General features: G+C 38.6%; 1 protein-coding gene across 4 annotated transcripts in view; it reads left to right on the top strand.

The window, feature by feature from the left end:
• Nucleotides 1–26,987, top strand: part of LOC150085792 (clathrin interactor 1-like) — a 379,846-nt gene that overhangs the window by 319,410 nt on the left and 33,449 nt on the right. For 3 of the 4 annotated variants that reach the window (XM_090374252.1, XM_090374251.1, XM_090374253.1), the window contains exons 10-11: nucleotides 9,000–9,114; nucleotides 19,942–20,031. In XM_090374252.1, coding sequence (XP_090230378.1) covers nucleotides 9,000–9,114; nucleotides 19,942–20,031 — 205 coding nt within the window. Of the gene's footprint in view, nucleotides 1–8,999; nucleotides 9,115–19,941; nucleotides 20,032–20,695; nucleotides 20,786–26,987 lie in introns of all 4 variants that reach the window. The other variant, XM_090374254.1, reaches the window with a different exon arrangement.

The raw sequence follows: 26,987 nt of genomic DNA, 5'->3' as shown, positions 1-26,987 counted from the left end.
CTTGCAGTGGATGCCACAAAAAAAGAGTGCTATTGTTACTTTACATGAAGAAGGATGTTCTTCCCGTCATATTGCTTGTAGAGTGTTTTGTAATCAGTCGACAGTGAGTAGATTTCTTTCCAAACTCAAGAATACTGGCTCTGCTGATAGGAAAAAAGGAACCTGACGCAAATGAGTCTGTACACCAAAATAGGGCAGCGTTTTGAAGCGCTTATGCCTTAAAACCGTAAAGCTTCTTCGTCTGAGCTGAAAAGAGAATGGGAAGAACATACAGGAGTGGTAGCAAGTGCAGTAACAGTCAGAAGACACCTCTTCAAAAATGGACTTGCAGCTCATCATCCTAAGAAGAAGTTCCTCCTCACACAAAAAATGAAAAAGGCATAATTAATTTGGTGTAAAGAGCATGTCAAATGGACCCCCGTGCAGCGGAAGTCGGTTATTTTCTCAGATGAGAAGAAATTCAACCTGCATGGCTCTGATGGGAGACAAATGATTCACCGTAGTCATGGTAAAGAATACCATCCAGACTGTATGGTGTCTACAATGAAATTCCCTATTAGCCAAATGATATGGGGATGCATTTCGTATCGCAGAGTAGGTCACCTGCAGTTTATAAAAGGTTCCGTAAATGCCAATGGATACCTGGCTGTATTGGAAGGCAAATTGCTGCTAACCATTAGAGACCATTTCAACCTGCCAAGTAACTGCATCTTTCAGGACAACTGCATATTATCGCGGAATTATCGGGGAATTGAACAAGAAAATAAAAATACAGTCATAAAAAAATTTATCTTTTTATGAATGTATTTCCAAATACGACTGATTCTAAAGAAAAAAGGTTAGGTTCCACTTCGGGATGGGTTTAAGCTCCCATTGGATTCAAGTCGAGGTAATCTGACCTTTTTTTCACCATAACGAAATACTGTAATGGTGAAAAAAGGTAAGGTTAGGGCATGTGCGATTAGTATAAGTTACCATTAGTGCTGCTAAAATGATACTAAACCGATGTTATTGTGTGTTGTGTTCGTGCACCAATCAGTACATTGTTTGCCACACCTACCTGTCAATCAATATATCGTTCTCGGCTTTGTTCCAGATCAATAACACCTACCATCTGTTTACCGGGTGAGCAGTGCTAGAGTGTCGTATCAAGAAACTAATTTTCCGCTATTAAAGTTATCCGACGTTTCTCGTCGTTCACGTTCAGGCTTTCTTTACCTTCACCGAACATTCTTCATACTTGGAATGCTGATCTCAGTGACATTTCTGATGACACCACTCTTCCTTTATGACCTTGGTTACATTTTCATTCCTCTAATGATGACTACTTCTGATGGGGTTGGATGTTTTAGCTTCTTTGAATGGCCCAGGTTCCAAGCGATTGTGATTCAGCGATTTCTCTGTGCTTAAAGTGTGATTTTCTAAATGCAATTGATAGTTCTTTTACGTTCCTGTCTTTATTAAATTTATTTATTTAATAACAGCACTTGTTACAAAAGTACTTGTACAGAGCAAGAAAGGAAAGCCATCTTTCTTTATTTCTCATATTTTTATTACTAACACCTACTTTTCTCTTGGTCACACCAGGCACTGCTCCAATCATACTCAAAATGATTTCTCGGCAAAAAAAAAATGATCTGCCCCAACACCTTGCTTATGCTGCCCAAACTGATAGTTCACCTGTAGGTCACCTGCAGTTTATAAAAGGTTCCATAAATGCCAGTGGATACCTGGCTATATTGGAAGGCAAATTGCTGCTAACCATTAGAGACCATTTCAACCTGCCAAGTAACTGCATCTTTCAGGACGACTCTGCATATTATCGCGGAATTAGCAGGGAATTGAACAAGAAAATAAAAATACAGTCATAAAAAAATTTATCTTTTTATGAATGTATTTCGAAATATGACTGATTCTAAAGAAAAAGGTTTGGGTTACCCCTCCACTTCTGGAGGGCTCTTTTCTGTCTGCCACTGGAGTGCATCCAGTGACAGACAGAAAAGCATATACAAAAGTGCAAAGTGGAACACAAGGTGCCATTCCAAGGAGCAAAAAGACATTTTTCAATTTCTAATAAACTGCCATCTTATTCTTCGGTTGTAAAAAAGCTATGCTCCATAACAGTACAAACAGATTGTTCAGTTCCACTAAGCATATCAATTTCTGATTGGGTAAGGTCAGTCCTCTCTGCACTAAAAGAACAGCCTACCCAACGGCAATCAACTCATTCGGTAAATACACCATTGACAATACTGTCAGATAAAAACGTACAGCAGCCAGTTAAGCAAACAAGCTCTGAAAGAGATAATCAAAAATCAAGTATTTATACCATGGACATAGACAGAAATTCACACCAAGATGAACCACTTCTTGAAATTCGTGTAGAACAGGAGGAAATGGACATCACCAGACCAACTTTCCCAAAAAGGGAAAAAACAAGACTGGACAGGCGCAAACAGACCACATCCCGTAAGCAAGCAGACAACCCGATAATCCTCAATAATGTATAAAATCATTCAATGGAATTGTCATGGACTCAGAGCCAACTTAGACGATGTTTATGACTTAATTACAATCGCTGCTAGAGTTATGGTTGGGATAGTGGTAATAGCTGTTTCCTTATACCTTTCGCCCGGCGCCTCCGTAGCCAGGTGGGAAGGAGCAGCAGTGCGTAGCACACACTTCTTGATTAGACCGGGGTTCGAGCCCGTCACCACCAAATACGGAGGATGCGGAAAGGTCAGGGAATGACCACCGCATATCCCGGAGCAATATGGCCTTAGTTGCTAATGCTTCTAAAAACCAAATAACAAACAAACAAACAATACCTTTCGCCCAATTATTCATACACTTTAGCAGATTTGGATGATTTAGTTACTCGGCTGCCACCACCTTTCTGTATCTTGGGTGACTGGAATGGGCATCACCCCTTTTGGGGTTCCTTGCACCTTAATAAAACAGGACAGTTAATTGAAAAATTTCTTGAAAGGCACAACTTAACATTATTAAACAATGGGACCCACACATACGTGCGTCTTTCCTCAAGGTCAGCTTCTGCAATCGATCTTTAAATATGCTTCCTCTTTCCACTTATTGATTGGACGGTCGCTACTAACCTTCGTAACAGTGACCACTTTCCAGTAATGTGCACACTGTTGACTAACTCTCCTCCTCAAATTGAAATAAAAACCTTTTGGAAGTTTGACAAAGCTAACTGGAAGAAATATCAAAAACTAGTACATCTAGATATTCAGACCAGTGATACTCTCGCCATTGACTCTTCAGTAACTTACACAACTCAGCAAACAATAGCAGCTGCAGAAATAGGCATATCCAAATCATCCATGAAAACCTGCTCACACACAAATATGGTGGAATGAAGCCTGTAGCAATGCCAAAAAAGAGAAGAATAGATGCTGGAACTTATTTTGTAAATACCCAACCACAGCTAATAGTAGTAGTAGTAGTGGCATGTGATGCAAGAAAGCATGTGTATGAGCTTATGCAGCATCAGCCAAAAAAAAAAAAAAAAAAATCACACCATTCCCTCCAAATGCCTGTCCAGTTCCTCCTTAAATTTATTCAACCTATCAACTTCCACAACGACAGATGGAAGTTTGTTCCAGCAATTAACCACCCGCTGGCTAAAGGCAAATTTCCGCACATCTATTCTACATCTGGCTTTTCTTAATTTGAATTTATGCCCCCTTAGGTTCGTAATCTGAACAAGTGGAAGGATCCCATCAGAATTCAGCGGGCTCAACCCATTCAAGGCCTTATACACCTCAATCAGATCATCGCACAGGTGCCTAGTCTCCATCCACTGCAATTTGCAGAACTTAAGCCTCTCTTGGTAAGAGAATCCCTTCATTCCCCTCACCAATCTTGTTGCCCTTCTCTGTACACGCTCAAGTAAATCTACATCCTTCCTAAAATGAGGCCTCTAGACCTGTACGCAGTACTCAAGGCGTGGCCTGACCATTGCCTTATACAGAGGGATAATCACCTCCTTTTCCCTGCTAACAAAATTCCTATATATCATTGACAAAACCCCATGACCTGCCCTGGCAGCCTGTCTGCATTGCTCAGAAAACTTCATATCTGCCTGCACAATTACTCTCAGATCTTTTTCATTTTCTACCACCTTAGGTGTAGTACCACGCAGTTGGTACGTTTCTCTGGGGTTACTTCTACCCATATGCAGTACTTTGCATTTATCAAGGTTAAATTTCAGTTGCCACTTCTTAGCCCATCTGCCCAAATTATCTAGATCCTGTTGCAGTAGCACACTGCCATTACTGTGATTAACAACCCTGCCAACCTTTGTATCATCTGCAAACTTCGACATTAAACCTGATATACCTTCATCAATATCATTGATAAATATACAAAACAACAGTGGACCCAACACCGAACCCTGTGGGACTCCACCAATAACATTAGTCCACGAAGAGCAGCACCCATTGATTACCACCCTCTGTCTTCTCCCACTTAACTATCCTTTTATCCATTGTAGCAACTTACCCTTAATACCATTCTGCTCCAATTTGTAAAATAGTCTTTCATGCGCAACAGTGTCAAAAGCTTTCCTGAAATCCAAATATATGATATCAAAATTATTTTTGCATCCAGTTCCTTTGTAACCACATCATAATATCCTATCAAATTTGTCAGACAAGACTTTCCCTTAACAAACCCATGCTGTGTCTGAATTATTGCTGCAGTCTTGTCTAGATGATCCTGCAATGCATCTTTAACCAGTGACTCCATTATTTTACCTGGAACAGAAGTTAAACTAACTGGTCTGTAATTACTCGTGTCACCCTTCGATCCCCCTTTGTGAATTGGGAATACATTTGCTCATCTCCAGTCCGTAATCTCATACAGTTCAAGAAAGCTAGAGCTAAAGCTCGTCATATACAACGAATAAGCAAAAAAGAGACATGGTCCAGATATGCCTCCACTATAAACAGAACTACAGACATCAGAACCATTTGAACTAAGGTTCAAAGAATTAATGGAAAATATCCTCCTATAACCACTCCGATAATACTTCTAAAAGGAAAATAAATCTGGAATCCTCTTGAATTTGCGAATACATTTGGTGAAACATTTGAAACTCTCTCAGCTGTAATTGCATTTGAGCCAAGCTTTCAGTCACATAAAGTACAGGCAGAAAAATATAATCTCAATTTCAATACTTCGCGACAGCTTCCATATAATGTACCTGTTACCATGACAGAGTTATGCAGTGCACTTTAAAGATCCAATAATTGTTTTGCTGGCCCTGATGGAGTTCATTATGCCATGATATATCATTTGAGTGAGAATCCCATTCTCTCTTCTAAAACTGTATAATAGAATCTTTGATGAAGATTACTACCCTACCAGCTGAAGTCATTCTATTGTATTAGCTTTTCCTAAACCAGAAAAGGACAATTCAAATCCAGCAAATTGCTAACTCGTAACTTTAACTAATTATATAGGAAAAATATTAGAAAAAATAATTAATGCCAAGTTGACATGGTTCCTAGAGACTGAGAACATTCTAAGCCAAAATCACAGTACTGTGCAGATTAAGCTATGCATTTTCAACCTGGGGGGAATACTACCAGCAGTTATATGCAGCATACAAAGAACAATATCCACATCACACTTTCATATATACAGATGGGTCTAAATCAGAGACTTGTGTAGGAGCTGCAATTCATTTTGAGGATTGCACCTTCATCCAACAACTCCCAAAAGAATGCAGTATTTTTACTGCCAAATTACAAGCCATTTCAATGGCTATAAAGCAAATCAAACATAAACAGATAGCAAACAGCATTATTTTCACGGACTCGCTTAGCTCTGTTATTGCTTTGCAGAATGCAAATACCAAAAGACACCCAATCCTACAACATATCCAATTTTCAGTATCTGAGCTATTACAAAGAAATTGCAATATCAGATTATGTTGGATCCCAGGCCACACAGGAATAACTTGAAACGAAAGAGCAGACAAAGCAGCAAAAGAAGCTTCCACCTCTGATTATACCTTTTACACAGTACCATATACAGATTAGAAGTCCTTAATCGACCAAAGCAGTACAAAACAGTGGCAACAACACTAGCTAGATCAGACTAACAACAAACTTTGTCTAATTAAAGAAACATTTCGACCGTGGCCTACTAGCTTCCAATGGAATAGACAGGAAGAAGTGACCCTTTCTCGATTGCGAATTGGGCATACATATATGACTCACTCTTACCTACTCGGAGGTGAAGACCCCCCCTCAATGTCAAAACTGTCAAGTTCCGCTAACTATACATCACTTCATGGTGAACTGTCCAAAATTTCATAGAGAACGACTAAAAGCCTTTCAAACAATAATGAATGCACAAAACAACTTAATGCTTAAAACAATTTTAGATAACCGGCCAAATATTACTGATGTTTTCTTCTTCCTTAAGTTAACTGGATACTTCAAAAACATATAAAATTAATAGTACACCATTTATAGAGAAACTACATGATTATAAAGCAGAATCTTGGCTTTATTCTAAACCACAAAAGTGAAAAATGCTGATATATGAAACTCTCCTACCTAGGCTAGGTGCATTATAGCCTAAGCTGCTCTTGTGCCAATAGCTCTTAAACAACTACAACAACAACCACCCAACACTGTTTTAGTGACATTTTGTAAATTTTGTGTCATGCCGTAAATCAGTGCTGTCCTGGCCACGCACTCTAGTTCAGCACCATCCTGACTGATTTTTAGTACAATAAACCCTCGATTTAATGGACTGCGATATAATGGATTTCGGATTTAACGGATCGGACAAATACTAATACAGTAATTTGCATATTAATCTTGACCATATTATTTTTTTTAGGTTATACAAAATTTCAGTGTTATTATTAATTAAAAATTAATAATAATTCCCTATTTCCATTATTGTTTTGATAATTACCTACTTTTATTTTTATAATCAAATTCAGGAAATTGTTTTTTATTATTTCTGAAAACGTGTTCAAATAACTGTTTTCCCAGATTACAGATAAGAGTAGGCAGAGACTTGCAGGCTGAATGTGACTCGGGACACTAAACTGCAGATCTACCAACTTGCTTTGTTTCGGTCTCAGTCTGCCTCACCCTGTCGTGTGGTCAGGTTGTATACAGAGTGTTTCTCTGTTTTCTGAATTGTGACTTTATTTATTAAATAATTTTACAATCCTTAATTTAAAATGGCATCCAGTGATAGAGGAGTTAAAAGAAAGTGTGTGAACTTAAATCTAGCACAGAGATTAGAGCTAATTGAGAAATTAGAACAAGGCATCTCAGTAGCATGTGTTTGTGAAATCTATGTCGTAAAAAAACAGTTTCTGATATCCGTAAATCAAAGGCCAAATTGCAACATAATTTTATATTGTACAGTACTGTATACTGTATTAAAGCATATTGTATTGTGTTTTTTTTTTTTTTTTTACATTAAGAACAATAAAAAATGCCTTCTCCCCCAGGTTACATTCAATTTAACAGACTTTTGGCATTAACGGACACCCCTTCTCCCCTATTAGTCTGTTAAATCAAGGGTTTACTGTACTTATTTCCATTATTCTGTCTGCTATGTATATTTTCACACACCAGTAATTTGTCCATGTTTTTCATTGTTATACATCCAAACCTTTAGTTCTTCTTCTTGTTGGTTTCTCTGATTGTATGTAGAGGAATTGACTGTGGGGTGTGAATTATGATCTTAGTTAATAAAATACTTACATATAGTATACATGACTTGGTAATTCTTGTAATATATATGACTTGGTAATTCTTTTCTAGTGGCACTAAGTGCAAAGCATTAATTACAGGTCGACCATCACTAATCCGGCCACTGGTAATTCGGTTCCACCGCTAATTCGGACATAATTTCCGCAAACGTAATTTCAAATTTCCTGGGTCGGTGCACTGACTGCAGCTACTGTTTCAGTGGCGTTGATTGCAGCATCAGCTGTTGGCACGAAGTCGTAAACACTGGCAAGCCATTCCCACTTGTTTTTCTGCATTTATTATTATAACCTGTTCACATTTAGACCTAGCTATGGTTCCAGTGCATAAAGGAAGTGCGTCTCGTGGTGTAAAGCGCAAACACCATACATTGTCCATAACAGATAAAGTTGAACTTCTGAAAAAACTCGACAGTGGTGTGTCTTTGAGAAGTTTAACTCTACTTAACTGTAAATTTCAGCAATTTCTCTCAGTTCCTTTTATTTTAGTAATTTTCTTTTAGTCATTCCTTTTTAGATTTTTTTTTTTTACAACACACTTGTACAAACTTGCAGAAAAACACAACACAATATAATAGATAATACAGCGTGCTAACGAACTTGTTTTCACAAAATCTCTAACGATACTGACAAACTTGCGACGTTTAAGAGTTTATTTTATCTCAGTTAGTTTTATTGCATCGCTCGCTGAGTGCGCAATAAACTAATCACAAACGACCTTCATATGTATGGCACAATAGCGTCACACGTATGTGGTCGACAGGGCTTCTTCTCAAGAAATAAACCTACTTCTCAAGTAGGTTATGCGACATAGAAAATTTTTTTTTTTTTTGATATTTTAAGTGAAAAAATGACAGCAGTGACATTATAATATTTATTTTAGAATTACTAATCAAATTATTTGCTAAATATTTTTTGGCCCCTGGGGAATTTTATTCTTAAAACTAGCTTGGCAGTCAACGTGTTAAAGGTAGGAAGAGGTGGTTAGCTGTTGGGTAAACTGTATGTGCTGAAATAACCATCGATGATCTGGTAAACTTACTAATTCGGCATCCCACAGGTCCCAATGCTGCTGGATTAGTGACGGTCGACCTGTACTATATTAATCCATTTTTCAATATTAAAATAAGTACATGATGGGGAAGAATTGTTCCGTGTGTGTGTGTGTGTGTGCGCGTGTGTGCGCGTGTGTGTTTTTTATTTTTTTTGATATTTTAAATTATCTTTGCAGAAATCTAGAAATACATGGAGTGATGCTGCTGGTAGTATTGACATTAGTGTTGATAATTTGAGTCCAACAAGTAAATACGATAAGCCCATAGCACCGAGTATGAACCAATTAGCAGGTACAAATTTTGTTGTAATTTATAAATAAGTGTTGAGAATGCAAAGAACATTAGCTTTTCTGTAAACTTGGTTAAACAGTTTTTGGAAAAAATGCTTTTTTTCTGTTTTTATTATTTTAACCCACAGTATTGGCCGGTCACCTAACAGTGACCCTCAAAAATAACATTTCCATGTTAACTGTTAATCAGTGATTAAATATTGAAATTTTTTTCTACCTTCCTAAATGTAGTCAAACCTTTACTATAGTAGTTTCTGAAGTGATTTTTTAATGGTTTTGGTACAGAAATTAATGCAAACCTGATAGGTGGTCTGCCACGGTCGTTGCATTGGTTTAGCTTTTTTCTTGAACGGTGGCATGATACCAACAAGTGCTGACGCTGTGTTTGCTTATAGTTTCAGGCTATTTTTTATTCTTCTTCCACTAGTTCATTAAAATCTAGCCTTATCCTAGTTGTTTTTGAAAGATCTGTTGCTGTTTTCACATACTAAAGATATGAAAACAAAACCCAATATTTTCTCATGAACACAAAATACGTAGTTTCATATTTCATGCATTGTGAAGCATGCCAAATTTGACTACATAGCTTGCTTTCTGCAAGATATGTAGTTTCAAAGTGCATATCTATGCACGTTGAAATTTTGCTTAATGGTCTTTTAACATGTTTACTGTTGCTTATATATGTGAGGATCCTTTGTGTGCTTTGGGGGCACTGTAACAATTAGGCACTGCTTTTTTGTAAATGCCTGATATACCTTCATCAATAACGTTGACAAATATACACAACAACAGTGGGCCCTACACCAAACCCTGGGGGGGCTCCACTAATAATATTAGTCACGTAGAGCAGTGTCCATTGATTACCACTCCCTGTCTTCTCCCACTCAACCGGCCTTTTATCCATTGTAGCAACTTGCCCTTAATACCGTACTGCTCCAATTTGTACAGTACTCTTCTTCCATGCGCAACAGTATAACAATATCAAAAGCTTTGCTGAAATCCAAGTACATGATATCAAAATTATTTTTGCATCCCATTCCTTTGTAACCACATCATAGTAACCAATCAAATTTGTCAGACAAGACTTTCCTTTAACAAATCCATGCTGTCTGAATTATTACTGCAGTCTTGTCTAGATGATCCTGCAATGCTTCTTTAACTATTGACTCCATTATTTTCCCCGGAACAGAAGTTAAACTAAGATCTAATTACTCGTGTCACCCTTTGATTCCCGTTTGTGAATTGGTGACACATTTGCACATCTCCAGTCTGTTGGGACTTCCCCTGAGTCCAGGATGCTCTCATAATTATGACTAACAGTTTGCTTACTTCCTTTGCTGCCTCATTTAATATAACTGGATAGATCCCATCCACCCCAGGAGCCTTTCTTATGTTTAACTTCAACAATTTCTCCTCCACCTTGCTCTCAGTTATTACAAAATCATTGAACTACCTGTTATAGTTTAATAAGCTTCTGTCCTCTACATCTCTGCAGAATTCCTCATGTGTGAATGTAGATGCAAAATACTCATTAGTTTTCATCTATCTGAGCAGGATCATCAACAGTCGAACCGACCTGATTCATCCCCTTCCTTCTAGAGTTTATATAAGTGAAGAAGTTCTTGCTGATTTTTTTAGCATCCTTTGCCAAAGATTTCTCTAATCTGCCTTCACTTGCCTATCCTCCTTTGTAATTTGATTACAGACTAGCTTATATCTGCCATAGGCTTCTGACTTACCTGATAATTTATATGCATCCCTTGCATTTTTCTTCTCTGCCATGAGTCTCATTGGTTCATCTGACATCCATTTAGGCCTAAACCTTGAACAGTACTTCTTAATTGGTATGAAAAGCCTAGTAGCTTCCAAGATTAATTCCTTGAATTAATTCCTCCCATTTAGAATATCAAAATTATTTTTTCTTCTGAGAATTTCAACATCATCAGTTGGTCCACTGTATAGAATTTAAAAATTGTTTGAGACCACTGTAGTCACTTTTACGAAAGCAAAAACCCTTCCCTTTATCCCTGATAGTAGTTATATCTTTCAGTAATTTCCACATCAGTACATTGTAGTCACTGCCACCTAGTGGCTCCTTTGTCTGTAAATTTTTAATGCATGAATAATCACTGCTGATAATCAGATCAAGAGTATTACTCTCTCTGGTTGCCTCTTGAACATGCTGCAACAGAAAACAATCATGCAATAAATCCACAAAAGTCTTGCTAGTGTGTGAGTGAACAACCCACAAGATGCAATTAATGGGGAAGTTAAAATCCCCCTTTATAAGACATTTTGATTTACTTCCCCACTCTATTTCTCCATACAATTGTTCTTTGTACTTGTTAGTCATTTGGCCTATAAAGCACTCCTACTCTCATTTTTGCTTTATCAGTGCTTACAGCACACCTAACTGGCTCAACATTGCACAGTCCATCTATGTCAACTGGATGCACTTCCTTAGATTTTGTATTTCTTAACTAACAACATAACCCCTCCTCCCCTTCTATTCTTTCTATGCACATTTTTCTCCCCAAATTCCAATTCTACATTCTTTATCTCTGTGTGACACCACATCTCTGATGTCCCACCAATATCAGCCTTTAATGTCTCCACCAGCACATCAAATTCATCAAATTTATTTACTATACTCCTAGCATTGGTGTACATGCAAGTATACATGCATCTGTTCTTACTCTTAGTTACCCTAACAGAGCCCATCTATATATTTGTTCCATGATGACTCACCAGTTCCCGAATCCTGAAACCTCCAATACACTGCCCTCCAAGCTCCTGCTCATTTTAATATGAGCAGTGCAAGAATCACTTTCACCTCTGCCTATGGCTACTGTTAATCTTTTAGGCTGTGAATCCCCCCCCCAAGCTAGCAGTTTTCCCGACCCACCTAACACTGCTTCGATAGCATCAGCAAACACTCTTGCACTCCTTATAAATAAGTGTATCCTATCCTTGTAGAAGCCGTCTCTCCTGTTAAATCCATAGTTTTGCCAGTGATAGTATATTGCATTCCACTTTCCATTTTGAGGAACTTTGCCCTGCTCAATCAGCTTCAACTTCTCGAAAATCTGCTACCGTTTCCTTAAATGCGGATCTTCAGGTAATTCTCCAGTGGGGCAGAGACAACTTAGTTGATTTCAATCCTTCTAAAACTCAGACTTGTCTTATATCTCGCAAAAAGGATTCTTCTGCTCCTATGCTTATCTTTGGTGATACGTTGATTTCTAGGCAAAATGATATATCTCTTTTGGGGATTACCCTGACTTCTAATCTCTCTTGGCACGAGCACATTACAAATATTGCTTCCTCTGCATCTAATATACTTGGTGCTCTCTGTGTTACTTTTCTTCCAAACAGCTGTTCACTCTGTACAAATCTGCCCTACCATGGAATATTGTTCCCACATCTGGGGTGGTGCCTCCAAAACCTCTCTCAGGCTTCTTGATTCCATTCAGAAGAAGGCAGTTAGGTTAATTAATGATTCATCTCTAACAGAGTCTCTCCACTCGCTGTCTCATAGACGTACTGTTTCTGCCGCATACTTCTTCTACAGATATTTCCATGGGCTGTGTTCTTCTGAATTGGCTTCTATAATTCCCGCTCTCTCTTTCAAAACAGTCCAAACACGTGCAGCCACCTGCCAACATCCATTTACTGTCCAACTTCAAACTCACAGAACCAACTTTTCATATTCCTCGTTTATTCATTCAACTGCCATTTTCTGGAACAACCTTCTTTCATACATATTTCTTGAAAATTACAGTCTACAGAAATTCAAGTCCAATATCAACAAATATCTTCTTTCATCTTCTCAACCTCCAACCCTAGCAAGGTACTAAGTACTATAGGTTCTAATACATTTCGTGTTTGGGATTTACATAAAAAAATAAATAAATAAATAAATAAAACAATGTCCAGAATGCAATTTTTAAATGGCTTTCTCTTATACAGGAACCACTGGCATAAATCATCTTATAGGAGACGACAAATCTGGCTGAATTCTTTTTGTTCTTAAAGAAGATTGTTTATTATTTGACAGATTTTAATAGGCATAAATTAGCCTTAGTAGCCCTTGTGCCATAAAATAATATAACACAACCAACCAACAACTGCAGTTCATTGCTCTTTATTAGCCTGCCATGATTCCCCCCCCCCACAATTTTTAAATTATATTATATTACAAATCAAATCACAATATTACCAATTAAGACATACTTGCCTTTCATTGCTGATCTTCTCTAGGAAAAATCAAACTTATAATATAAAAAAAGCACTAAGTTATAAATTACACTTTCTGAAAGTGCTAGGCGCCTCCGTAGCCAGGTGGGAAGGAGCAGCAGTGCGCAGCACACGCTTCTTGATTAGACCGGGGTTCGAGCCTGTCACCACCAAATACGGAGGATGCGGAAAGGTCAGGAAATGACCACCGCATATCCCGGAGCAATATGGCCTTAGTTGCTAATGCTCCTAAAAACTAAATAACAACAACATCTGAAAGTGCTGAATTTTAGATCAGTGATGTAAACAAATACTCCGATTAATCACAATTACAGTTACCAACCCGAATGGAACAAAGGGTTGCTCTTACAAAGAAAGGCTTCAGTTTTGCAAATTACAGTGTCTTCTAGTAGTAGTAGTAGTAGTAGTGGCATGTGATGCAAGAAAGCAAGTGTATGAGTTTACGCAGCATCAGCGAAAAAAAAAATTACAAAACAATCCCCTCTAAATGTTTGTTCAGTTCCTCATTAAATTTATTTAACCTATCAACTTCCACAACGACAGATGGAAGTTTGTTCCAGCAATTAACCACCCGCTGGCTAAAGGCAAATTTCCACACATCTATTCTACATCTGTCCTTCCTCAATTTCAATTTATGCACCCTTAGGTTCGTAATCTGAACAAGTGGAAGAATCCCATCAGAATTCAGCGTGCTCAACCGATTAAAGGCCTTCTACACCTCAATCAGATCACCTCACAGGTGCCTGGTCTCCAGCTGCTGCAATTTGCAGAACTTAAGCCTCTCCTGGTAAGTGGATCGCTTCATTCCCCTCACCAATCTTGTTGCTCTTCTCTGTACATGCTCAAGCAAATACTCATTCAGTTTGTTTGCTATCTGAGCAGGATCGTCAACATTCGAACCATCGAGATCAAGTGGACCAATCAGTTTCATCCCCTTCCTTTTAGAGTTTATATAAGTAAAGAAATCCTTGCTGTTTTTCTTAGCATCCACTGCCAAAGATTTCTTGTAATCTGCCTTCGCTTGTGTAACCTCCTTTGTGACTTGATTACAGACTAGCTTATATATAATCATAGGCTTCTGTGTCGCCTGATAATTTATATGCATCCCGTGCATTTTTTTTCTCTGCCACGAGTCTCATTAGTTCATTTGACAACCATTTAGGCCTAAACCTTGAACAATATTTCTTAATAGGTATGAAATGTTTAGTAGCTTCCACTATTAATTCCTTGAATGCTTCCCACTTAGAATTTGCTGTTGGTAACATCATCAGTTGGCCCCACTGTACAGAATTTAAAAACTGTCTGAGACCACTGTAGTCACCTTTACGCAATAAAAAACCCTTTACTTTACCCCTGATGGTAATTATATCTTTAAGTAAATCCCACATCAGTACACTGTGATCACTGCCACCTAATGGTTCCTTTATCTGCAAATTCTTAATACACGAATGATCAGCCGACCGGGCTAGCCGGGTGGGTAAAGTGCCTGCCTGGCAACCCAAAGGTCGCGGGTTCGAATCCCGCCTCGGGCTTGGATCAAAGTACTGCAAAAAACCTTGGGAGGTGCACTATGGCCCCAGAAGCCGATGCGCCAACAACTACCAAAAAAAAAAAAAAAAAACGAATGATCACTGCTGATAACCAGATTAAGAGTATTACCGTCTCTGGTTGCCTCTCGAACAAGCTGCTGCAGAAAACAATCATCCAATAAATCCACAAAAGTCTTACTAATGTGCGAGTGACCAACCCATAAGTTCCAGTCAATATCTGGGAAGTTAAAATCCCCCATTATAAGACATTCTGATTTACTAGCCCACTCTGTTTCTCTGTACAATTGTTCATTGTACTCATTTGAGTCATTAGGCCTATAACACACTCCTCTTATTTTTGCTTTCGCAGTGCTTATGTCACACCAAACTGACTCAACAGTGCACTGTTCATCTATCAACTGGATATACTTCTTTGTGACTAGGCACCTGCAAGATGATCTGATTGAGGTGTATAAGGCCTTGAATGGTCTGAGCAAGCTCAATGCTGATGAGATTCTTCCTCTTGCCCAGATTAATCACCTGGGGATAACATTCCTCTCCACTAACCTCTTTAGCTTCTGCTTCAGTGGAAGAAGATGTGAACTCCGAAGTTTCTGGTGGAGGTTTTACAGGCAGATCAAGTCCATGCAGAACCAGTCTTATGGCTGACAGTAGATCTGGATATTTGATGTCCTTTTTATTTTTTGAATTGTAACCTTTAACGTCACATACACAAAAGTAACAATCGGCATGGCTTACTGGCTCGTGCCACACCATAGGAATAGCAAATTGTAAGCACACCTTTTTTTTTTTTTTTTCCTTGACTCCATTTTCTAAGATGTTTGACACATGTATGGCATACTTTATGCGGTGCCTACGATTTATCCTGATCGCCTAGTTTTATGTCAAAGTAGCATAATACGATTTTTTTACAAAATCGGTAATATTTCACCTCTGCTTTACAGGAACAAAACAACCACATATGTAACAAAATATGTTGGAACTGTTTATACATTTTGTGGTTGCCGTACTAAAAGAAAACTAACACACAATGAGAGCTCACGACGGTTTTTGCAGGAGTACTGTGACCGCATAAGGGATGTGTCACTTATACAGGCTCTGTGGTTGAGTGGACTGTACAAACAAGAGAGTGCATGTTCGGACAAGTTTAACCCATAACTACACACAGGAGTCTCCCAGACTCCACTCGGAAAATAAAATTCTGGGAATCACGGAAGAGCTGGGTGGGGGCCATCTACCTTCCTGGGTCAAGTTCGGTACTTGCAGTGCGTGTAGTTATGGGTTAAACCTGCACAATCTGTTGTATTTGAGGCAAATATTTGATACTGATTACGAATATAGGGGTATAAAACTTGTAAACCATTGCTGAAACTATAGTTATGTACACATTTGCACATAATACCTAGGTAATATTTTGTTAATGAATTGTGAAAAACTTTACATGATAGAAACAAACGGACTTCGGTTTAGTAATCAGTAAACATGCATAAATAACTGCCACATACTTTTACTCAAACCCCAGATACACTGTAAACCAGTGTAATCATTACCATGTCATCAGGAACCACATGGCAATCACGTAGAAATCCCAGACGAAATATAATTGAAGCAGATTGGAAATATATAAATCTATTGCAAAACTGGACGCAGATATTATCGGGCAAAATCCATTAGAGGCAGCAGTACAGTATGTAACAAATAAACTAATCAAAGCTGCTGAACAAAGTTTTCCAAAAACATCATCACACCTTCCAACAAACCCAAAATCATGGTGGAATAATGAATATTTACAAGCTAAAAGAGAGAGAAATAAAACTTGGAATAATTTTCGAACATGTCCCACTATGAAGAACCTCGCATCATTCAAAAAGAGTGAGAGCCAGATATGTTAGAAAGGCCAGTAAGAAAACATCCTGGATAGGATAAAATTTGCATCCACATTAACAAGTTCCACATCATCACAAAATGTCTGGAATAAAATCAACAAAATGAATGGCAGATACCAGATTAATACACCTCCAGTTCTAAACTGGAACAGACAAGGTACCACACAGCCTTCAGAAATAGCCAATGCACTGGCTGAAACCTTTTCCAAAACATCGGAAACCACTTCATATACTCAGAGTTTTCAAACATACAAAGCAAGGATAGAAAGACACAAAGTCAATTTTTCCACAAGAAATAATGAACAGTACAACCTTCCATTATCTTTCCATGAATTGAAAACTGCTCTATCCCAGACAAAGCAAAGTGCTGTAGGACCAGACAAAATTCACTACATAATGTTAAAGAAACTTGACAACCAATTCAAATGGCATTACTTGATTTGTATAACAAAATCTTCCTAGAAAACCAGTTTCCAGATAGTTGGCATCATGCAATAATTCTAGTTTTCCCAAAACCGGGAAAGAATCGCTCTAATCCACACAACTACCGTCCAATTGCTTTAACAAGTTGCCTAGGCAAAGTTATGGAAAAAATCATCAATGCCCATGTAACATGGTATTTGAACAGTACTAATCTTCTCAACCCAGCACAGCATGGTTTCAGGAAAAATTGTTCAACGCTAGACCTACTTATAAAATTAGAAAACAGTGTACGGAATGCCTTCATCCGAAAGGAACATCACTTCATGATCTGCTTTGACATAGAAAAAGCTTACAATACAGCGTGGCGTTATGGAATCCTTCAAAACCTATACCTCCTTGGATTACATGGACATCTTCCTAAATACATCCAAAATTTCTTGCAGCACAGGACATTTCAAGTTATACTGCAGACTATCCTTTCAAAGGTTTTCACCCAAGAAGAAGGCATGCCTCAAGGGTCTGTGCTTAGCACTACCTTTTTCCGTATTAAAATAAATACCATAACGGAGCATATTCCAAGAACCGTTTATTCAGCTTTATATGTTGATGATTTCAGTATTTCCTATCACTCTCAGAATATGAAAAGTATAGAACGACAGCTACAAGGAACAATAAACAAAATCAAACAAATGGCTTCCGGATTTCCACACAAAAAACAGCACATATACACTTCTGTAGGAAACAAAACCTACACTGTGAACTGAAACTTGACAGACAAATGATTCCAGTGGTACCAAGTATAAGATTCTTAGGACTTCTCTTGGATAAGAAACTAACATTCCTTGAGCACATTACACAACTCAGACTTTCATGCCTCAAGAAATTAAACATACTCAAAGTTCTTTCAGCAACAACGTGGGGAGCAGATCAACGTACACTTTTCAAACTTTATCAAGCAATAATTTGTTTCAAACTAGATTACGGAGCAGCTGTTTATTACTCAGCGAAACCAAGTGCACTGAGATGGTTAGACCCCCGTACGCCACCGTGCTCTTCATATAGCACTTGGAGCTTTCCAAACTTCACCTATACAAAGCTTTTATGCAGAGGCTCATGAACCTTCACTACAGCTTAGACGACAGAACTTGCTATTACACTATACCATCAAGATAAAAATCCATCACCAATCATCCAAATAGAGAGGTTCTGTTTTCATATAACTGGGAAAACATATACCAAGCCCATCTACAAATGAATCGACTTGCCAACATCTGTCTGAAAGATTTACTACTAAGCCGAGAGCTTAATTATGACACCGTAGCTACTACAATTGCACAGACCATTCCACCATGGTGCATAGTTCAACCCATATATGATATGAATTTTCAAACTGGGGGAAACTACCAGCATCAAAAATAAACTACCAGCAGTATTCACAAAACGAAAGAACAATATTCACATCACACTTTCATATATACAGATGGGTCTAAATCAGAGACTTGTGTAGGAACTGTGCTTAAATTTGAGGATCGTACCCTCATTCAACAACTCCCAAAAGAATGCAGTATTTTTACTGCCAAATTACAAGCCATTTGATTGCCGTAAACCAAATCAAACATAAACAGATAGCAAACAGCATAATTTTCACGGACTTGATTAGCTTTGTTATTGCTTTGCAGAATGCAAATACCAGCAACAGCACAATCTTACAACATGTCTAATATTCAGTATCAAAGCTATTACAAAGAAATCGCAATATCAGATTGAGCCGGATCCCAGGCCACACAGCAATAACTGGAAACAAAAGAGCAGACAAAGCAGCAAAAGTACTGATTATGCATTTCACACAATGCCATATACAGATTACAAGTCCTTAATCCATCAAAGCAGTGCAAAACAATGGCAACAACATTGGCTAGATCAGACTAACAACAAGCTTTGTCTAATTAAAGAAACACTTTGACCATGGCCTACTAGCTTCCGATTGAATAGACAAGAAGAAGTGACCCTCACTCGGTTGTGAATCAGGCATACACATAAGACTCACTCTTACCTACTCAGAGGTAAAGACCCCCCCCCTCAATGTCAGAACTGTCAAGTTCTGCTAACTATACATCACTTCATACATCACCTTCCAAAATTTCATAGAGAATGTCGAAGAGCCTTTCAAACAATAACGAATGCAGAAAACAACTTAATGCTTAAAACAATATTAGATGACTGGCCAAATATTATTGAAGTTTTCTTCTTCCTTAAGTTAACTGGATACTTTCAAAACATATAAAATTAATAGTATACCATTTATAGAGAAGCTAAATGAATATAAAGCAGAATTTTGGCTTTATTTTAAAGCACAATAAGATAAGTGAAAAATGCTGATATGCTCGAACCTAGGCTAGGTGCATTGTAGCCTAAGCTGCTCTTGCACCAGTAGCTTTTAAACAACAACAACTATTTTTGAATGACAACCACATTCCAAGAGAAAAGTGGATCTGTTAGAAGTTTTACAAATGTTTGAGTATATAATATAATTTGATAAAATTTTTCTGTTATGATATCACCTTGGCTTACAGAATTTTCCTTACCCTTGTTTATCTCGTTGAATTTGCCACTAGTTGTTTGTAATGTTTTAAAGCGAGATATATGAAAGTTATCCTATCCAGAAAAATCAGTCATACCTGGTAAAAAAAAAAGAATTTTTATCCTTCTTAGGTATGAATGTAAATAATCTCACTTTGGGTATGCAGCAGGTATCCTTAGGACAGGCTCAGCAGCAAATGGCATTAATTAGTCCAACACCAAGTAAGCTCCAAATTGGAATTTTCATGTTAATCTTTATATATCTAAATCTTATTTGCAAATTCAAGTACAAAATAGAATTTTTTTCTTTTTTATATGTTAGGCTTTGTGCTTTGAAATTAATTTAAATAAATAGCATTGTTGTGCATTTGAGAATTATACTTTGACCAGGAATGCATTCTTACTATAATTGTTAAATTATGTATATATTAAATGCTTAACAAAATACCGTAAAATGGGATTTTCTAGTAGGAATTATGCATGTACTAGGTCAAAAGTTCAGACTATTCACTGTTTCATGCAGTGTTTTCTTGCAGAATCATTCCTCTCCTTGATTTTTTTATCTTAATGTAATGTTTCGGAAGAATATGGGGTAATTTTTAAGTTTGGAACTGCTACTGTATTACATTCACAAATCTTTTAACAAGGCTAAAAGATTTGCATGAAACATGTTGATTTATTGATAATTATATATATTGTAGAGAATTAATTTTCATATTACTCTCAGTCAATGTAAAAGTTAAGAATTTTGAATTTCGAAAATGCCACTTAATTTATAAATTTCAGCCTAACATGTCAAATAATATTTTAAAAATTGTTCTTTCCAGAAAATGAGTGACATCAAATGTTTTCTTTTTTTTTTTTTTTCTTTTTTTTTTTTTTTTAGATATGAATGCAAATAACCTCACTCTGGGTATGCAACAGATATCCTTAGGATAGGCTCAGCAGCAAATAGCATTAATTAATCAAACAACAAGTAAGCTCTGATTTGAAACTCTGATAATTGAAACAAATCTTGTATATAATATTAAAAACTTGCTTATTGCAAGATACTGGGCCTCTGCTTACTTTCACTTCCTTCTGCTGGTATTTTATTTCTCAATGTCTTTTCTATCATATATCTTCATGCTTTGGGTGACAGACATCTTCATTTCTGTTAGATATTTCCTTCCAATTTATAACATTTTGTGTCAAAAAATGAATTCGAAAGGATTTTGTTGCTTGTAACTGCTCCTTTTGCTGACTATATGTCGTTTAAATTAAATATTTCCATCAGTTGATTTCTATTATTTTTGGCCAAAGTGATATATAAAAGTTAGTTGCATTTTTTGTTACTCAGTTTTTATTTATGATTGTTTTAATTCAGTTCTAGTATCACCATTTCAAAAAAAATATGGATGTAAAAAAAGTATTTTACATCCATATTTTATTATAAATGGATATTTGAAAGTTCAGTGAATGTACAATAATGGGAACTTGAATTAAATATATGCATCAATAGATTTCCATTATTTTCTGCAAAAGTGATAGCAATCAGTGTTAACTGCCTTGCTTTTTGCACATTTCTCATAGTCGACTGTTTTAATTCACTGCTAATAAATATTTTTGTGAAGAAATGTTATGCATCTAAATGCATTATCTGTGAAACAGTGATCTGGAATGTGGGAAATATAAACAGTGCACACAAACAACATGTTAACTGAATGTTAACTTTTTTGGAATACAAGTAGAGCAGCTGACTTACATGTTATGATAGGAGTTCCATTTCCAGAAAGCCAAAAATATAAAATTTGTAATTATAGTATAAATTTTTACTTTTTTTACCCCATAATATTGTTCACTGTATACAGAGTATTTTTGAACATCTACAGGCTATTTTAATGCTTAAGAATTTTCACTGGAGGCAAGCGAAGGCTTCATTGAGATTCTTCACATTAAAAGTCTTTTTGTGAGAACTGTTAATGACTTTACTGCCACCTTGGTCTGCAGGCTGTGCTTTATCTGCCTCTTGCATCCAATCAGTTCTTCAAGTCCAGTTGATTCATAAATTAAAAACTGCTGCAAGGTTATTTGTTGATGCTATCGAGGCAGTGTTTTGGAGGGATATACAGACTAATAGATTAGCTAGATCTGCAAGCAGAGGTCAAAGTGATTATTACACTGCTTCTATTAGAACATGCAGCGTCCTGGAAATCAAGGTGTCGGGGATATCAAGCCATGCTGTGGATCATCATGGAACAGGTAAATACGTGGGCTGTTTTAGGGTAACTAAGAGTATGAGCAAGTGCATGTGTGCTAATGCTAGGAGCATAGTATAATAGTTGATGAAATTGAACTGTTGATTAATTCATCAAAAAATGCAGACATTGTAGGGATGGCGGAAACATGGTGTCACTCAGACATAAGTACAAAGTATGTTGAGGGTCAAACGGCACCAGGAATTTCTCTCATCTCCGCGAGTGTTCGCTGTATCGAGGGACAGTACTCTGTCAAGACCAGAGATTTAAAAGGGTGTGGATCATGTGTTGTGTAGTATGTTGTGCCCATTGTTCTTCTGGCCTATTTATGTATATATTAAATCGGACAACGTCGAGCCCCTGATGGGACCCGACGTTGTCCGTACTATGCCAACGAGGAGGCTGGCCAGGTGTACCTTGAAATTTATTATACTCTGGCAGGTCCCGCCGCCTAATTTTCTGGGATTTCAGCGGCTTGGTCCTATAAAAAAAAAAAAGATAATCGCGGTGGCATAATTGCAAAATCGCTATTACGAGATAGTCTGTGGGGTTTGTTCCCTGAAATTACCATGGGGTTGTACGCTAAAATGACAAGTTCTAGAGGCCTAATGGGGCGGGAGACATAAGTACAGTGGACATAGTGTTTTTTTGTTATGCGGTTCCCGTGGTTTCCCACAAATCCGCGTTAAATACTCTGTTAACATAGCAAAGCCAGTCAGTGTGGGTTATGTGTGAGTAGTGTGTTGTTTGACTGGCCTCTTCGTTACTGGGAGGCGCGATCACCAGGAAGGAGCCTCCCAGCATCCGTCCACTGGCACGAGGAGCCGGACCAGGGAGTAAAAGACATCTGACGGGCCGTCCACACTCTTGCAGGAGCGAGAGTGGGGAGGGCCAAGGAAAGAGCAGAGAAGAGACAAGAAAGTGGAAGACAGACAAGATAGCGAGAATGACAGAGCGTAGGCATCCTCCTAGGCGAAACGGAGCAGGAAGAGTGCTAGGTGCAGTTGTGGGAGTCCTGAAGAAAGACTGTGGGTAGGAAGAAGAGAATAGGTAAAGTTCAAATTAAAGAGTCGAGGATCGTCACAATGAAGAATCACGGAGCGGCGTCGACAGGGCTGTCCGCCATTTGCAGTTTCATGTCTGGAAGTTTCCGGTGCTGGGTATCAGTTGCTGTCTAGAGGAGGTTATCCAGGAGTAGTGTTCGGGAGTTGCAGGTGATGCCAGCGACGACGAAAGACCTCGTTGGCATAACTGGTCAGTGCACGGAAGGCATCATTAGATTCCAATAACTTGGTTTCTGGCCGAAGTGATGTAGTGTGGAGGTCTAGGAGTAGTTGGTTTCTTAGATCTAAGTATACGTTGCATGAGTGCATCACGTGATCCCAGTCTTCAGGTTCTCCGCAGGTACAGAGGGCATCCTCGACTAGGCCGAACTCTAGAAGGCGTCTCTTGAAGGACCCGTGGCCAGTTAATAGGAAGGAAGCATAGACGTTAGGGAAGAACCAAGTGGAACGTTGCTTGTTGATGTAGGTTACCTCAGGAAGGAAAAGTTTAGTAGTTGCACCAGTTGTGGAGTTATTCCAGCAGGTTTGCCATAAGTTTATGAATTGTAGCCACACACGTTTATGTTCCTTTTTGATGTCGGTATCGGTACGGGTTTGAATAGTGAGGATTCAGCTTCCTTATTCTTCTTGATGGCATGAGAAAGTCTGATAAAAGCGACGTGGAGGTCCAAAGGGAGGCGGCCTGTTAGTAGCTGTAGGGCGGCAGTTGATGTCGTTCTACATGCGCGGGTCATTTGTAGTAGCATAAGTCATTGAGACATAAGTACATAGTGGCATAGTGTTTTGTGAAAGGCGCCACCTGTGGTTTCCCACATCTGCACCATGGTACTTTGTGAAGAAATACAGAATCTCTGTAAAAGCCAGAAAAAGTGTAATGTCTGGTTTCTGTCAGAGTAGTGTTATGTTTTGTTGTTGTGTCTCTGGCTGCTTGGCCACAGAGCCCCTAGTGGGACCCCACGTTGCCCGCCACCACCACTGGGAGGTGAGCCAGGCTGCCCATTATACTCCGGCTGGCCTTTGCCAGGGTTGCCTAAGCTTCCTGACAAGGTCAAGTGAAAAAAAAAATAAAATAAAATAAATAAATAAAAAATAAATAAATAAATAATAATAATGAAAAATAAAAAATAAAATAATAAATAAATAAATAAATAAAAAATAAAAATAAAAAATAATAAATAAATAAAAATAATAATAAAAAATTAAAAAAAAAAAAAATAAATAAATAAATAAAAAAAATTATAATAAAAAATAAAAAAGTGGGGGGGGAGGAAAACAGAGCAGGAGTACGAGTTAGAAGGAACAGAAAGAGGGAAAGGAGGACGGACTGAAGTTAAGGAGCAGTCCGCTCTTTGTGAGGTGAAAATAGGGATCTGGGGGTGGGAGTTAAAGTAGCAGGGGACAGGTGCCCCTGCATGATCACCAGAGGCCAATGGACTCTGTATCCCGCACTCAGGAGTTCTCCAGAGTGCCACCAATCCCGCACCAGAACGGTGCCGGCTGATCCTACCCTATAAGGGGTTTGCAGCAGTATCCCGCACTCGATGAGTGCCAGCAGTCCCGCACCAGAATGGTACCAGCAGTGTTCCTACCCTTAAAGGATTTGCAAGTTGTCAAGGCAGTGTCCTCTAGCGGAGAAGGAGCTAACCCACGCCAGTCTGATTCAGGCCTTGGGCAGCATGATCCAATGTTGTTCTCATTTCAGCAATCTTGGCTAGCCTCAGTGCGAAGATTTCCTGCGCATACACAGTTAGTGCCCTGTATGTGTTTTCATCGAGCAGCAGCGAGGACTCTTGGTTTCGTGGATTCCTTTGAATTGCGGTAGCAAACTTGATTCTACTGTTGTCATAGGCAGGGCACTCATACATGAGATGCCCCCAGGACTCTTCTTCTCCACAATGGCACCGCGGGTCTCTTTCAATCCCCATAGCTGTGAGTTTCTGACGGAAGGGGCCGTGTCCAGTGATGATAAACGTCATGTGCAGACCAGGTGAGAACCATGGAGGGGGCTCTGGGTGAGTATGGTTTATAGTTGGGAGGAATCGCCTCGTGATGTCTCCTTTCTGTGTGGTTTCCCAGCTCTGTTGCCATATCGCTTGTAGGTGTTGGATGATTCTCCTCTTCTCTATCTTGGGGTCATTTGCAAGATCCAGCTGGAGATTTACTATTTCAGCTGGTGTTCCTTTCCTAAGGTGGTAATATAGGCCTCGCCTGACTACTTCTAGGTAGAGTGGCTGACAACCTGTTAGAACTTGCAAGGCAGGGGTGCTAACAGTGCGGCACGCCCTACTAATTGATAGCAGCATGAACCTTTGAATTGTATCCAGCTTCTGTTTGTTTTTTGATAGTGTAGCTTGTCTATACCAGGTGGAGGCACCATAGCAGACAATCGGGACATATACTGCTTTGTATATGAGGGTCAGAGCTTTGTGCTTCAGGCCCCAGTCGGCTCTGCTCACCCTCCTGATCATGGCGGCATACTTCCGGATTTTGGTGGCTAGATATTTCAGGTGGTTATGGAAATTAAGACCTGAGTCAATGTAAATACCTAAGTATTTAACCTCTGTGTACAGTCGGATGGGGGTGAAGTTTAATTTCATCATAGGTGGTCTTCTAATTTGTAGTCTGCCCTTTAGGAGAATGGATTTTGTTTTTTCTGCCGAGATGGTAAGGTTGTGCAAGGCTGCCCAGTTCTGGAGCTTCACAAGCGCCGCATTTGCAATAATTTCCAAGGACGACCTAGTGTCCGCACGCACCAACAGGACAAGGTCGTCCGCAAAGGCCAAGGGCTCAGCCCCCCCAAGGTCCAAGCCCAGGAACTCGTCCAAGACAATAGACCAGAGGAACGGGCCAAGCACAGAGCCCTGCGGACATCCCCGGTGGATGAATCTGGTAACTGTCTGATATTTGTTAGTAACTCGTACTTTTCTGTTGGTTAGATAAGACTTCAAACTGTTATATAGATTTTTAGAAACATTTGAGTGCCGAAGTCTCCGAAGAACGCTGGGCCACCACAGGCGGTCGAAAGCTCCAGCAAAGTCCACCAATATAGCAAGAGAGTACTTGAAAGCTGAGTGCGTTGCTTGGGTGATTAGATTGTTGACAGCGTCTTCAGTGCTGCAGCCTTTTTTAAAGCCATATTGTTTTTCTGAGGAGAGTTGGTGTTCCTCATAGCAGACAGAAAGTCTAAACAAGAGTAGACGCTCCAGTAGTTTGGCCATCACGGAGAGTAAGGCAATCGGGCGAGACATAAGTACAGTAAACCCCCGCTATTCGCGGTATCTGTATTCGCGGTCGCTGATTTAATATAAAATGAAACCTAAAAAAATGTGAATTTTAAAGCGCCATGAACATTTTCCGCCATAAAAAAACATGGGCGTGGCTAAAATTATCTTTCCCGGTCAAAACAGCACTCAGTTGGTGGGGGGAGATTGGTGACAAAATCGCAAGCGTGGATGTTTCTCGCTAATCCTTGTTCAGTATCTGATATGCGCTTGTCATGGAAGGTTTCATCATTTGCTTTTAATTTATATGCTTATAAATTGAATAAATTTGTCAATTTATAAATTGATATGCTTACAAAAGTGATAAATCTACCATTTTGCAGTGTAAAACAGACTTTTTCGAGTGTGTTAATGGAAGAAAGTGACTTTATTGTGGACAAGTTCTTTCTAACCCGTACAAAAATATGGGTACAAATAACAAGGGAAATGTGAAAATATCAAAGAAGGTGATGACATTAGCGAATAAAATTGAGTTATTAGACAAAATTTCTAATGGTGAAAGTGTCTCCTCAGTGGCAAAACATTATAAAATCAAAGAGTCAACGGTACGATCAATCAAAAAATCGGAAGAAAAAATCCGCCGTAGTGTCCGTGTA

This window comes from Mastigoproctus giganteus, chromosome 5 (genome assembly GCF_048544385.1).
Source record: "Mastigoproctus giganteus isolate SK-2022 chromosome 5, ASM4854438v1, whole genome shotgun sequence".
Lineage (NCBI taxonomy): Eukaryota > Metazoa > Arthropoda > Arachnida > Uropygi > Thelyphonidae > Mastigoproctus > Mastigoproctus giganteus.
This window is presented reverse-complemented; position numbering and strand designations above follow the sequence as displayed.